This window comes from Electrona antarctica (genome assembly GCF_951216825.1).
Source record: "Electrona antarctica genome assembly, chromosome: 15".
NCBI classification, from domain to species: domain Eukaryota; kingdom Metazoa; phylum Chordata; class Actinopteri; order Myctophiformes; family Myctophidae; genus Electrona; species Electrona antarctica.
The window spans coordinates 28255600-28270995 of NC_136796.1; the positions used below are offsets into that span (position 1 = coordinate 28255600).

Consider the following 15396-nt stretch of genomic DNA (forward strand, 5'->3'; position numbering starts at 1 on the left):
TGGTGTGTCCTATAAGTCCATGTGGGCTGGGCGCCTTGGGTGCATGACACAAAAATAAAGAATCTATCTATCTATCATAATAAGGATTTGTTCTCTAACCTGGAGTGCTGCGGGTTGTCTGCCTCGGCAGTACTCTTCTCTTCTAACTCTATCTAACTATAAATGTAACACGTAACTCGAGAACCGTTTGCCTCACCGACTTCAAATTCGACACAGGGAGTGCAGTGCCCGGCATCAAGTCGATCGGACCCCACCACAAAAGGCTCTGGTCAGGCCCTGCCAGTGGGCCTAATGAGCCCAAGTCCCCTCACCTGTGCAATTTCTGCTTCAGCCAATTGATTGCCATGGCAACCCCACACCTGTCAATTGATTACTTAACCAGTCCACTTCTCACTGTCAGTTTGCACTATTCAGGCACAGGCAGACAGATACAGAGATCTCCATATACAGATTGGGCACAAAAGGGACACAGACTGTTATGATATGAGTTGTCCATGTATATCTAAGTCTGTGTTCTTGAACTTGAGATACAGTGTACTTGATATGTATTGTGTACTGCCTGTACTGTAGCATACTTTATGGATAGGCTACGAGAGACATCTCAGCGCCAGCAAGGTCAGCCTTGCTGCATTAGTTCCCAAGTAGGCCGGTGGCCGACAGGCACGTACAGGTCTAGTAACTCCTTAATGCTGCTAGTCAATAACCTTCAATAGCCCAAACAATACTTACCTATTATTTCTACCTACTGGTGTACTAAACCATGCACACCTGACAAGCCCAGGCGCAGAGGGCCAGGTCAGATTATACTGTGTAAGGCATACTATCTTTTCTATTGTTATCCTATTTGTACCAGTGTTTTTACATATTCCGTACATTTTCTCTACCCATATCTGTAGCTGTGTTTCATCCTTACTGTGCAGGGCTGCTATGACAACTGCGTTTCCCTCGGGATCAATAAAGCATGTCTATCTGCATGCTGAAATACTGCACCACATGCATTAAACACCAGGCTACTCCTATGTGTTTTTACTACGGAGCGAGCGGACAGCACAGGCTAGAGGAGCACATGGCTGATGTACAGTATAAGCGCCAAGCGGTTTCCTTTCACTGCTTACTGGAGCCTGTCATCCCGTGACCCAGTTTATGCCCTTGGTGCCCCCCCTGGTGACACGCTGTAATTTGCGGTGCCTGGAAATTACTGGAGCGTGGAGACCTGGGAGACGAGAGTCAATTAGGCAGGGCAGCACCTGTCTGGTGGGGCACTGCCGGGGGCCATAGCGTGGCCACGAGGCGACGACGTCTTCACCTTCGCCCTAAAGTGCCAGCGCTTATCCCTGGATTTTTACATGTCAAGAGCGTTGTAAGCATATGTGTTAGTTCTGGCACCGACCTGCTGCTGTTTTTAGACTGCTCTTTTGGAGGTGTCGATATAGCAGTGGTTAAAGCATGTACCACATTGGCTGATTCCTGACAGCGAGTCACGGGAACGATTCCCGAGCTCGATGACGGACCATTGCTGCATGTACTCCCCAACTCTCTTTCCCCTGTTTTTCACTGTGGACTATCAATACAATAAAAGGTAATAACTTAAAAATATATGCCTTTTTATTCCATCCCCTTCTCTCCCTTCCTTTGATAGCCATGCATGCAGTTACGCTTATAGTTGCTCATGGGTGTTAGCCGATCTATAAACTGACGACTTGCACGTCTTGCAGCATGATCTTGCAGATCGGCTATTTTCGGTTGCACGACACCGGCGCACAACCAATTATAAATTGTGCTTAACGGGTAGCTGAGCAAACTGCAGCCCTATTCTTGAGACAGATGGGAGGGGGCATCCGGGGCGCCCAATTCTTGAGTACCATCTGTTCCACCTGGCTTGGAGAAAAACAACAACAACACAAGATCCACAGAGGTACGGCCTTAAATGTCAACGTAATGTGACTGGCGACGACTCAAAGAGGGTGGGGAAGGGAGGGTGTGTGTATGGGGGGGGTTTGGTGGTCACAGGAGGGCAGAGACTTGTCATGTATTAGCGATGTGGTGCAGGTTTTACAAATGACAAATTCCCAGAGGGCGGGAGGTGGGCGGTATAGGACATATTCTAGCTTTTTTCTTTTTACATATTTATTTATTATTTTCATATTCTTTTTTTTTTACACTTTCATTTGTAGGAATAATATAACAATAATAATAATAATAATTATAACACATATCTCAGGAGCGGCAGGGTAGTGGTGGGGATATGTCGTTGAGGAATGTCACTTTTCCATGTTTTAATTCTTTGTTAAATCGGTATCACTTACAAGAGCATGGTCGTTATTATTCCCATCCATAATATCCCAGAGTCCCATCAGACAAACTACAACAAATACTTTACTAAAATTGTAGGTCAACATATAAAACTAGCAGGAATTGTTCTGTTATCTTTTCTTTAAATACTGGTGGCAGATGTACCATGGGAAAAGGTATGTCATAAATGCCTAATTTATGTTCCGTCGAATGATGGTGTTTCACACCGGAAATAGCTGATCTACAAGCCCATGGTGCAGCCTAGATGCAACTCGTCATGGACTTACAGATCAGCTATTTCTGGAGAGTGATACAATCATACGGCGCCATATAAACCAGGCTAAATGGGAGCTGAAAGGATGGGGTTGGACAGTAGGGCTTCCATTGTTAAAGGGGAGGGGGGGTTACAAAAAGTTACTGGGAGGACTTGGTGAGGCGTAGGATGGGGCACAATACACACAGTCACACACACGCGCACACACATACACACACACCAACACAACAGTCTCTAAACAGTTCGTCATGCTTCAACGGGACTTGTTAGTCACTTTTTTTTCTCGCCTAAGTCACTGTCACGTTATTAGAAAACAACGACAAAAACTGCGGGTCAAACAATCGGTTCATTCATTAAAAAAACTAAGCCTCTAATAATAATCAAAAATGGGGTCGGCAGTCCAAATGCAGGATAAACTTAAACCCCTTGTGCTCTGAGCCACGCAGAAAAACGTGTGTCTTTGACATCAGACGCTATTCTGGGACATAATTTCTCAATCGGTGTGTGACATTATCAGCATTTTGTTGGGGTCTTCGAGAAAGTTGCCTACCCCTTTGCAGACTACCAAACTTTGTGAGAAAAAAAAACTAAAAACTAAACATGGTTGTAAACAGAATCCCTTGGAGAGTAGAGGCGGGCTGGCAACATATGTGCCGTACCGCACCACGTGCAACCTGGAGCCGAGCCGATTGGGGGAGGGGAACAAAACCTGGCAAGCAGCGATGGCAACAGGCCTGGGTCAGAAACGCAGCCTCGTCTGTTGCCTTTCTGCTACCGTTGGCCTATTCCTGTCCTACTGTACTTCAAAAGGTCACGTTTATTTTGTATTTCTTATCGATTTAAATCTGTCAGAAACCCTACTTCAAATGCACACGAGTCGCTCGAGAAATATGATTAGGAAAAAAATAAAAAATAAAACACGTGGACTCGATTAGAGATTTGCTCACTTCTACTGGCCGACGACTAGCGTAATAAGGCAGAAAATGAAATGAAATAATATAAGGACACTCAAACAGGGAAAAATAAAATCAACAAAGGAAAACAAAATCAAAATATTTGGTCTTTGGTGTCCCTTCGCACGAAAGGGAAATGTCTCATGAAAACCATGTGATAAATATCTGCAGGTTTCTCTTGACATGCAAACGTGAAATCAGCCCCCTGTTGAGTTCCAAGGTCAAACGCTAGCAAGTAGTGAATGAAGTGCTGTACAGTCCTGAAATATTAACTATTAATACAAGGGACCATATCTTTTGTCGAGCAGAAACCTTGTATTTCAATATTTAAACTTTTGTATGTTTTTAGTTTTTATTTTTATGAAAGCCTACTTCTTTGTACAAGAACGTTGTGCAAAGGTATCATAAATAGCGAGATCTAGATCTGCAGATCTATTTTCACTATTTTTGAAAGATTTTGAAAGTCCGACTGAGTGTTTTATGAATATTAAACCAATGAAAAGTATTAAGAAGTGCTTGTGACTAAATAATAACTATTAGTAATGTTTTGCCATTTCCTGAAAAGTGATTTTGGACATACAGGGTTTCCACCCGACAGCGCTGATATGTAAAAACAAACCAACAGACAAAAAGGAAGTCACCTGGACAGTGCAAATTAGAACACCCCATCCCCTCCCCTTCTCCGCCCCCCAATTTCACGATAAGAAAGTAGTGAGGAAGTTTGTGGTGCAGTTTTTGTGCAACGGTTTCATGCATATGGGGACATCATTAGAAGTGACACAGTATTGGTCAGCCCAAAAAGACTTGGTCCTATGATGCATAATGTCTTCAAGGATAATCTGCATATATAACCCCCATGATTCTGGTTATATGCTGTACTGGAACCATCTACACGCGGTATATCGTTGCGCTCGGGCAGAAACCTTGTACAAATCAATGCACTACTTTATAACTCGTGTTGTGAGCTTAGCTTGAAAATATGTTCTTTTTTAAACATTTTGATTTTTTTTTTTTAAATGGTCGCCTACACAATGACATGCGCAAAACAGGGACGCCAGGTTGAAAGAGCTTAAGTGTCTGTTGGATTTTATACATATTTGACCACATTTTGTACATTGTACGCTTTTGGACATATTGTCCAGAAAGGTTTCTGCCCGACAGTGACATGCATATATTGCAATAACTGCACCACTTAAATAGACAATACTGCCTTGTTGACAAAACAGGAGCAATCACATGGGAATGGCTTATGGGTGGGAAACAGTTTATGCTAGTCTTTTTTGAGGCTTCCTCATTGGTGAAGGAGGAGGAGGCTGGGGTGTATTTGTGAAGCTTCATTTCCTATGGCTGTATTACGGAGGCAGGTGGGAGGGGCGGGGCTAGTGAAGGTCAGCGTTTCCCTTCATGATTGGACGTAGGGGAGATCCGGTAGATCAGTGGTTCTCAATTTGTTTTATTTAATTTCAAGGACCCCCAGATTGGTATGCGTTATGCCATGGATCTGAGAGTGTACAAATGTACACTTTCGGAGTTACAGACCTATAAGGGGTCAATTTGGTTCCATTTTCAATTTTGGTGGTAAAATAAGCTGGGCGACCACCCTCCCTCCCCCCCCCCCCCCCTCCCCCACTGGACCCCCACTGTGAGAACCACTGCTTGTAGATGGCGGCGCTCTTTGTTGAGAAATCGCTTCCCCTCACCGGGAGGTTGACGTCGCGACGTGAGGGGGCTGGGACTTTTTTTGTTTTTGATTCTCTCTTTTGTTAATTTCAATCGTTCGTTTTATGTGGCTTGATCCTTCTGCAGCGCCGAGATGTCCAGCGGGGGCGGCGCCCTGCCGCTCCACTCTCGCAGCTGCCCGTCCTTGAACAGCAAGTTGAGGGCGGGCAGGGGCACACCGGACTCCGGCGGGGGCTGGCTGAGGGGTCCCGACACGCCACTGTCGGGGTCGGCCGACAGGCCGCAGTCCTGCCAGAACAGAGGTCAAAAGATCACCGGCTGGAGCAGGCGGCGGTGAGGAAGACTTTTTTTCAGGAATGACAAAGGATGCTCAGTTCTAGGTCAACTGCTACTGCAAGTGAGATCAACTGGTCCACAAAATACAGATCGTTTGCGTGTACGCACGCACACACACACACACACACACACACACACACACACACACACACACACACACACACACACACACACACACACACACACACACACACACACACACACACACACACACACACACACACACACACACACACACACACACACACACACACACACACACACACACACACACACACACACACACACACACACGTCTCTACCTGCACAAGAGACGGTGGTATTCTGGTATTTTTTCGTTAGTTTTTTCTCTTTTATGCAAAGCACTGGGAGCTTGTACAAAAATTTCACCCACTCTTTTACACCTGTGAACTTGTGATGTAGAATGAAGAATAGACGAAGAATCTGAAGTTGAAGGTTAACCAGATAGCATTATTAAGCTAAGCTATGACCGGCTACTTGTTACCTTGAGTCTTGCTATTCGCCGATGTAAGCAGCAGTGAGAGATAACGAAATAAAGAAAGAGAGAAATAAAGAAAGAAAGAGAGAGAGAGAGAGAGAGATATATGAGAGTTCTTACCTGGAATGAGTGAACAAAACTCAGAACCTTCAATGACAGCTTCCGGCTGGAGTAAAGCAGCTCCTGGAGGCTGAAAGCACAGCAAAGGTTCAAGCTGAGCTCGGCTTCGACACTCGGCACGTATTCAATGGTTAGGGGGGGTTAGATAAATAGTGAATTAATTCTCAGAGGAGTGTATTGGAATGGACATGAAAGTAGCAGCACGGCGCGTTTTAAGTTTATCTTTTCGTACCTCTCTTTGGAGCAGAGCTTATGCGAGGCGATCTTTCGACACACTTTGCGGTTGAGCTCGGAGCTGAAGAGGGGCATGCCGAAGCACAGCTCCAGTGGGACCCACTCGTCCTCCGATGATGGCACTGGAAACAGAGAATGAGAGGCTGGTGCTATACCAAGAAGCCAAACGAGAAGCAAGGAGAAAACCAAAACCCGAGGGAGAACCAAGTCACTCATGTTTAGAACAATTCAATTCAAAACAGTTCCATGGTAGCACTTTGAAAACTATTTATTTTCAGGACAAGACCAGTCTAGTCTATTCAGTATAGCATTAGCATTAGTTTAGACATGGTTACGTTTAGTCATGTTTGTTATGCGATTCAATTGATTTTGGTAAGACTCTGTTAGTAAGCATATATGCATAAGTTAAAGGACCTATAACATAAAATTCAACTTTTTCAATTTCTTTGGTATCAATATGATATTAAATATGGTGTGGTTAATGTTGGGTTAAATACCTAGGGGGGCTTTTAAATCGTCATTTCTACAGCGCACACATGCACACCGAAGCCAGAGGCAACCATGCAAGGCACCAACCTGCTCATCGGGAGCAGTTAGGTGTTCAGTGTCTCGCTCAAGTACACTTCGACACACAGCCAGGAGTAACCAGGGATTGAACCGGTGTTAGCAACTGAGAATGTGCTCCATTTTGCTACACTTGTTGCACAATCAATAATCATGCCATGTCCTGCTAACTCTGAATAAACATGTATTTGAGGACGTAAATTATGCTTATGTCAATGAGGACTTGACCTACCATCCGTTTTGCCTTTACCCTCTCCACTGTTGTCCTCTGTCACCAGTTCAAAGGACTCGGTGCTGCCGTTGGTGTCGAACCCTCCACCTAGATGAGTGTCACCTCCTGGGAGAGGAACACCAAAGTTTGAGGCAAGCACACCGCACACATTACATAAACACTTTATTACTAATGTGGCCATAAAGTGTCTCAAACCACCTCTCAAGGTGGTTTAAGCAATCAGATTAACATTCTATCCATCCCCAATGTGAATTTATACCCGGGTTGGCAGGCTGTTGTGAGTGTGTAGATTATGTTCACTATTTTAGAATTTCGTATTACATTTTTTGAAAGCTTTCAGCTATTATGCCAAGCCCGAAAAAGGGACCGATTATTAATCGACTATTTCATTAAAGAATACATTTTAAATATGTTTTTATAATCTATGAACTCAATTGGTGCAATTAACTGTTGCACCCCTAAAATGAAACTTGTGACCAATGGGATGAAGCTAAATTGAATGAGGGAATGTGAAGGTAAAGGCTAAGAAGATTCGATTGGCGTCCATTAGCAAAAGGCTATCGCAAATAATCACATAATTAGCCAGACAAATGCCGTAATTAAACTGCACTAGTGGCAATCCTTATCAAATTTGCACCTTCAGGGTCAACTGCTTTGGCAAGGACATTCTCACTGACTGTTGGTCACACACACACACACACACACACACACACACACACACACACACACACACACACACACACACACACACACACACACACACACACACACACACACACACACACACACACACACACACACACACACACACACACACACACACACACACACACACACACACACACACACACACACACACACACACACACACACACACACACACACACCAAGTGGCGTATCCAGGAATGATGTTTTGGCCAGGCAAGATATGTTAATTGTCGTCTCCCAGCGCACAATCGTAGCACTAAAGGTTTTCAAAGAGATATACCTGCCAGACGAGTAGTATACAAAGGCTGAAAGGCTTGCATTTACATTCCAATGGGTGATTGAGGGTCGCGCTCTACCGCAACGGCCAATCAGCTGTCCATTTTAATAGTTCTCAGGTCTTGTTTTTGTCCTCTTTTTTTCTCATTGTATGGATTTTGGCCAGGCCAGAAATGGATTTGGACAGGCGGACGCCTGCCCTCGCCTTATTGTAGATACGCCTCTCTCTCACACACACACACACCCACACACACACACACACACACACACTTTATGTGCGAGTGCTGTCTACCTGGGTGCATGTGTTCATGTGTTGTATATGTGCATGTCTAAATGTTGTATGTTGTGTTGTTTTGTGTGCATTCCCACCCACCCCTGTAGTCGGTGCAGTCACTGGCCCTGCGGCGGTGCCTGGTGTTGGGGTTGAGCATGGTGATGTATCCACACTGGTTCTCCAGGTCCACCTGTTGCTTCAGCGTCTTCAGCGCTTTGTGGACACACATGTTGGAGTAGGAGAAATCTATATGGGGGACAGGAGACATACACACAGGGGACTTCATTTGTTTATTTAAGAGGGACAATATATATTATACTGTATGTGTGTGTGTGTGTGTGTGTGTGTGTGTGTGTGTATATATATATATATATATATATATATATATATATATATATATATATATAGCACCTGACGAAGCTCACGGCGAAACGCGTCGTGCTAATAAATAAGTTGATGCAGTAAGTTGTCCGTCTTTGTTCCCTGGAGTGTGCAGTCCCTTCCTTGGAAGGTTTTTCCCTTTTTGATGTCTATGCCTGCTAACTAGACTTGCACCTCCCACGGGTCTTGTTGGATGTGCAGCAGTCCTTTTTAGTCTCATATATATATATATATATATATATGTATATATATATATATATATATATATATATCCACTACAAATATCCACTACAAAAAGTGTTCTTCGGGTCAGGTAGGTTATTGTGGCCTCCTGGTGGCACCAAAGTGAAAAGGGTGCCATTTCTTCTTATGCGTTTCATGGCAATCGTTCATTATTTGAGGCATTTTGTTCCAAAAATGTGTTTTGCAGAAATCAACCTGCTGGTGGTGTTATAACAGGCCAATGTGAAAAGGGTGTCATTTCTTCCTCGGCCTAGTGGGAATGTGCGTGCAAAGTTTCCCGGAAATCGCACGCTGCATGATTTGAAGAATTTTGTTTAAAATGGACCAATCCTGCAAACTTTGGATGCCAATGTTAACCAATTAGGATGGAATATGAAAAATCTGACAGATCCGTCTTACTCTTGATCACATGACTATAGAAATACTGTGTATGACAGTACTGTTTTGCAAAAATCGGCCTCATGGTGATTCTATAACAGGCTGAACTGAAATATTCGGGGGAGAGGTTCTGCCTGTCCGTCCAGGGAGTGTGTGTGCATAGTTTCTCAGTGATCAGGTTGTTGATCGAGCGAATGGATTGTTAATTGTCTCCGCCATGCCTTCGGCTTGGCGGAGACAATTAACAATCCATTCTGAAAGGACAGCACAATTCAGTGCAATTAAGAAGCAGTGTAAACATACAAGGAGTTAGCAAGAATGCCAATTTTCATCCACAGTCCCTGACATACAACAATAGAATAGACACCACAGAGTGTTAACACACTTAAATCACTGGTTCTAAAACCCTTTTAATTTCAAGAACCCCCAGTATGGTATGTATTAGGCCACGGATCCCCTTAAGGGTCCAATTTGGTTCCATTTGTGCATTAACACTTTGGGAGTTACAGACATTTTTCTTTACAGACATTTAAGGGTCAATTTGGTTTCAAATGGACCCATAAGGGTGCTGAATGCTTGTGTAAGTCGTCAAATTGAAACAAATATGCACTAAAAAGAAGAATGTATGTTTGAGAGTATACTTAACAATACATAAAACTGCATTTTAGACAAAAAACTAAAACTAAGACATTTCAGATTACTAAAATATGACTAGCACTAAATGGAATTCTATTCAAAAGACTATTAAAACAAAATGTGTTCTCAAAATAAACCCTGCTCTTTTCTCCAGTAAAGGTGCTTTCCACTTTCCAGTACCCTTTTCTTTGCTCTATCTTTGCCTTCATTTATTATTCCATATCCTATGAAATATGCATACGTGTGATCCAGCAGAATTTGGGTAATCCACAGAGAATAATAATAATGCACACCAAATGCACCGTGACGTAAACAACAAGCCTTTCACTTCCTTCCTTCAGGGCTCTTTCCGCAATTTTTGAAGAAAGGTTGAACATTTTCACCTATAATGACATGCCCAAAATGGGGACTCCAAAGTGAAAGTCCGTCGGTGGGTTAATATTGCACCAATGAAAAGTATTAAAAAGAGCGCTTGTGACTAAATAATAACTACATTGGCTCCATTGGAATACAGGTTATCTTTCACCCATTTCCTGAAAAGTAACAGTTTTGAAAATACAAGGTTTCCACCCGACAACGACGGTATCATATAACATCGGCTATCAAAAAAAAGGGTTGTGAGGAAGAGGTCTGGAAAAAAAAGAAAGTAAAAAAGCCCTCATACTGATGAACGTTAGTTAATATTACAATTTGACCAAAATATGACCCATGTTTGTTTTTTGGGGTGAAAAATCTGTTTAATATGTGGAACGTTTTTCCTCCTCGCAAGCTTTCATATCCCTCAAAAGGATGAGTCTTGAGTGAACTGTGACTGGTTTGCTAAACTCGCAATGAAAGGCTCTAAATAAAGAAAAAAGGATTTCGGCTCAAAGTCCATCAAAGATTCTTTGAAGTGCTGAGGCAAAGACCCAAGCCCCCACCCCCCAACCTCCGCCCCCTGTCCCTCCCATCGAAAATTGTCAATATTTGAGTCACAAGAAAAACAAACCAGAAGCTTGCTGGATTTGAGGTGGTGTTAACCTTGTTCACATCACAAGACATCCAAAGGCAAAAGCAAACATAATTATAGACCAGAAAATTCCCAACCTGTTGGACCGGGTCCCGCTGGTAGGCCATGTGGATATTGCAAGGATATCCCCAAATAATTGGCAAAACACAACAACATTTTAAAGAAAGCACCTTCAAAAACACCTTCTATGAACACACAGCCTTATACTGCAGATCAGTGGTTTTCAACCTTTTTCATATCAAGGTCCATTATTTATTCAGCATTTAAGCCACGGACCACCATTAGATGAGATTTTTACTCGCAGAGACCAAAACTATTTTTTTGTTGTAGTTGGATAAGATTGTCCACAATTCCATGCTGTATTGATGTGGTAAACCATAGGAGATATAACAGGGAAACGATCCAAATAACAATTGTTTTTGTGTAGACTTCTTGTAAGTATAGCCTAATGCATGTGTTTAACAATAATTTAACTCTTGAGAGCGTAAAATGAAACCAAATGGACCAGTACGGGTCCATTTGGTTTAATTTTACACTCTCTATAAGGGTCCATTTAGTTACCAACTCTCCATCATTTAGCTGGGGACAACTGGTGGTCCCCGGACCACTGGTTGAAAACCCCTGCATATGCTAGTATAACATAGTCAGATGTAATAACGTGTAAAAAAAAAAAAAAAAGGATTGTGACATAAAAACAAAGTTTTTGTAATTTCTCTTAATTTTTGTAGGCTTTCTGGGCTTAATTGCACGCAAAAAAAACAGAACTTTTAACATTCAGTAGATTTTTTGTGGTCTGGGGTTTTCTGGCTCAAACAAGTGCTCTGATTTTCCTGCTGTTTGTGATGTCACAGCCTGCAAATCCCATATATGTCAATGGGATTTGCCAGCAGATGTCACTGTTTTCACTGTTTTGCCTGTTTTCATTGCAGCTCAAAAGGCTTCCAAACCCCAGAGAAAACTCCAAACCACAGACTATCCACTGAATGTTAATGTAATTAACCTAAAAGAAAAACCAAAAATAAATGAAAATGAATGTCATGAAACCTTTAAATAATGATCGTCGTATTCACAAAGTTTCACTCACCCCCTTTTAGCTCCTCCCTGTCAAACGGGAATGGAATGTGAACCGTTTCTCCATGACCGTGCATACCATGACCCTGAAGGACACACACACACACACACTAAGTAAGCAATAAATAAACAATAAGTAAGTAAGAGCTGGAGTATTACACACACAGATGACATAAGTAAGAACATGAGTATTATTTTTTGAGCTCTGTGTGTGTGTGTGCGTGTGTGTGTGTGGTTCACCTGGATCAGTACAGCGGAGTGTGTGAGAGCGTCATTGAGCATGGTCAGCACGTTGGACGTGGGGACCACGCCGGGGTCATGACCCCAGGAAGTGATGAGCAACCTGTCGTAAGTCTGAAACATTGTATTGTCATGTTAACGAGTCATCCCCACAACCAACAGCTGTCTGACGTAGGCAGTACAGCAGGGGGTCTCAAAGTGCGGTCCAAGGACCCCCAGGGGTCTCTCAAGGGGTTCCACGGGGTCCCCATCAAAATGAGTTACTAGAGCGTTAAAAACTGTTTAACCACTTTAACATCAGCTATTTCAAAGAAACTCTTGATAAAATGTGAAAAATGTGGAATACTTTTGAAACATTTATCTTGTATGGGGGTCCCTGTTGCAAAATATTTTCAGATTGGTGTCCAAGGCCAAATACATGTTAATGTGGGAGTCCTTGATATGAAAATATCACACAAACGAGACATGCATGCAGGAACAGAAAGTATCTTTATTCTAGCAAGTTGGTAAACAAAGATACGGTACCTGCATACTAATATCCCTGTGCTAGAAAGCTTAAACATAACACAACCACCTGCTGAGACTGATGCAAAAATCTTTTTCAGACATCGGTGTCAGACAATGCACAAGTGCACAAAAATAAGTGAATTTAGTACTCTGCTACGCTACGGTACGTACATTTGCTTATTATTTTTTGCACTTGAGCATTGTTTGACACATTTTTGCATTGATCTCACCATGTGGACTGTTTGTTTTTGTAGGCTTTCTGCCAGATATAATCAGAGTCAATGTGTTTGTATTCTACACAGACACACGCAATACAACTCTTTGATGCCCCAAGCATGACCACAGGCACAGTATCATAGTACAGTACCTAGTTTTCATTCTAGCGGGGCCATGAAATAACTCACTAAGCAGTCTTTGCCACTGGTGTTTTGACCCCTGTCCCATTAAGACCTGATTCTACAAAATGCATTTTAAATCAGTAGTTGTCACACATTATCAAGATTTTTTTTTTAATGTCCAAAAATAGCAGTTTGTACTGTATATCTGCTCTTTTTGAATGGCCAATGCAAAAATCTGGATTGAATGGGTCAAAAACAACAAACAAACTACACATTTGTAATTTCAATACTGGCAAAATTGTATTTCAAGTATTTGGCCTTCACCACCAACGTACTAGCTAAACAATAAACATGTGGCTTTTCTTATCTGACCTTGCACATAGGCTTTAGCCCACACAAGATGTTTGAGGCTGTGTAAACAAACTGAACATAGCTTTGCTCAACTATATTCCAAACATGCTGTACTGTACTGTATGTATGTATGAGACATAAGCAAACTGTGCCGTTCTTTCACAGGTTCCAGATTTGTTTCCATATGCTAGCTCAATTTCTGATAACCGAATTTGGGCGCTGTTCAGAATGTGGTACTAAGCCTGAGTTCTAGGAACTTACAAAAAAAAAGAAAAGTGATCTGCTTTTTAGGAGTTTCTTAATCTAACCTGGAAGTCTGGTAGTTTATAGACTAACCTGGAATATGTCTGGTAGTTTATAGACTAACCTGGAATATGTCTGGTAGTTTGCGGAGTCTAGAGCCCTTGGACAGAAGCAGAGAGGGGGGACCTTGGCCGGTCACATGGTACAGGTACAGCTTGAACCAGATGGAGCTCACCTCAGGGATAGCCGGTCCAATGTGCTGCAATGCAATCACACACACACACACACACACACACACACACACACACACACACACACACACACACACACACACACACACACACACACACACACACACACACACACACACACACACACACACACACACACACACACACACACACACACACACACACACACACACACACACACACACACACACACACACACACACCTTCTGATATACGAGTTGCAGATACAGAAACATACAGGCATAAATAATGCATGTGAAAACACTTGCATGCAGACACTTTTTCCTCTCGTTTTCTGACTCTCAAAGACACCCACGTACCACCTTGCACACATATTTATGCACAGTTGCACCTTGGAAAAACAGAACAATCTCTCGTCTCTGTACGGAAAAAAATCATCATTGTCCATTTAACCACTGATTTATACTTCATCGTATGGCGGTGTGACAGAGTCAACTCAGAGAGGGTAAATACGGACACGCATTGGGACGATGTAAGAACAACAACAGTAGACTGTCTCTCTCCCCCCCTCCCCTCTCTTTCTCTCTCTCTCTCGCATGCTGGTGCATGGCCATTGGCCAAGTAGTGGGATTGCTTTGGAGATCTCTCTCGCATGTTGTTGTTGGAGACAATCACAAAAAGAGCACTCACTTGCGGCACGCACGCACGCACGCACGCACGCACGCACGCACGCACGCACGCACGCACGCACGCACGCACGCACGCACATGCACACACACACCCGAATGAAACAAGCCTAATGAAACACACACACGCTCCCTTTGTGCACAACACGCCACTCCATCCAAGTCCCCGGCGTGCCGCAAAGTGTTTCTCTGCTCTGTTCCCTCCCCCCCTCCCCCCTCCCTACCCATGGTGCACCGGTTCCCTCCGGGCCTCGCTACCTGCGGCGTGCAGCTGCTGATGGGTCGGATCTCGTTGCTGAGGGGCGCCATGGAGACCAACAGCTTGTAGTTCTTGTTGAGGACACGGCTGCACGTGGCGGGATCCAAACCCAGAAGGCTCTCACAACGCAGCATGTCCAACGGGAAGCCTGCAGAGAGACACACAGAGAGAGAGAGACACAGAGAGAGAGAGAGAGAGAGAGAGAGAGAGAGAGAGAGACAGAGAGAGAGAAAACGGTCCACTTTGAGCTTATAGATCGTTTCATCATACGTCTAAATATATAGGGTTTAAGTGAATAAGAAATAACAAAATGCATAGTATGTGTGAGTGTATGTGTGATTGTTTGTCTGGAATAGTATTTACAGTAGATCTGTCTAGACAGATGCTAGGTTGTATAGTT

General features: G+C 43.2%; 1 protein-coding gene across 4 annotated transcripts in view; it reads right to left on the minus strand.

Moving 5' to 3' along the window:
- Positions 1 to 5142: 5142 nt before the first annotated feature.
- The window catches only part of fam91a1 (family with sequence similarity 91 member A1), a 64358-nt gene continuing 54104 nt past the window's right edge, over positions 5143 to 15396 (minus strand). For 2 of the 4 annotated variants that reach the window (XM_079522348.1, XM_079522347.1), the window contains exons 16-24: positions 14996 to 15144; positions 13964 to 14098; positions 12401 to 12514; positions 12174 to 12246; positions 8542 to 8688; positions 7185 to 7289; positions 6387 to 6537; positions 6155 to 6224; positions 5143 to 5487 (exon numbers count right to left, since the gene is read on the minus strand). In XM_079522348.1, the coding sequence (XP_079378474.1) occupies positions 5302 to 5487; positions 6155 to 6224; positions 6387 to 6537; positions 7185 to 7289; positions 8542 to 8688; positions 12174 to 12246; positions 12401 to 12514; positions 13964 to 14098; positions 14996 to 15144 (1130 nt within the window). In that variant the 3' untranslated portion in view covers positions 5143 to 5301. The remainder of the gene's footprint in view (positions 5488 to 6154; positions 6225 to 6386; positions 6538 to 7184; positions 7290 to 8541; positions 8689 to 12173; positions 12247 to 12400; positions 12515 to 13963; positions 14099 to 14995; positions 15145 to 15396) is intronic. The other 2 variants (XM_079522350.1, XM_079522349.1) reach the window with 2 other exon arrangements.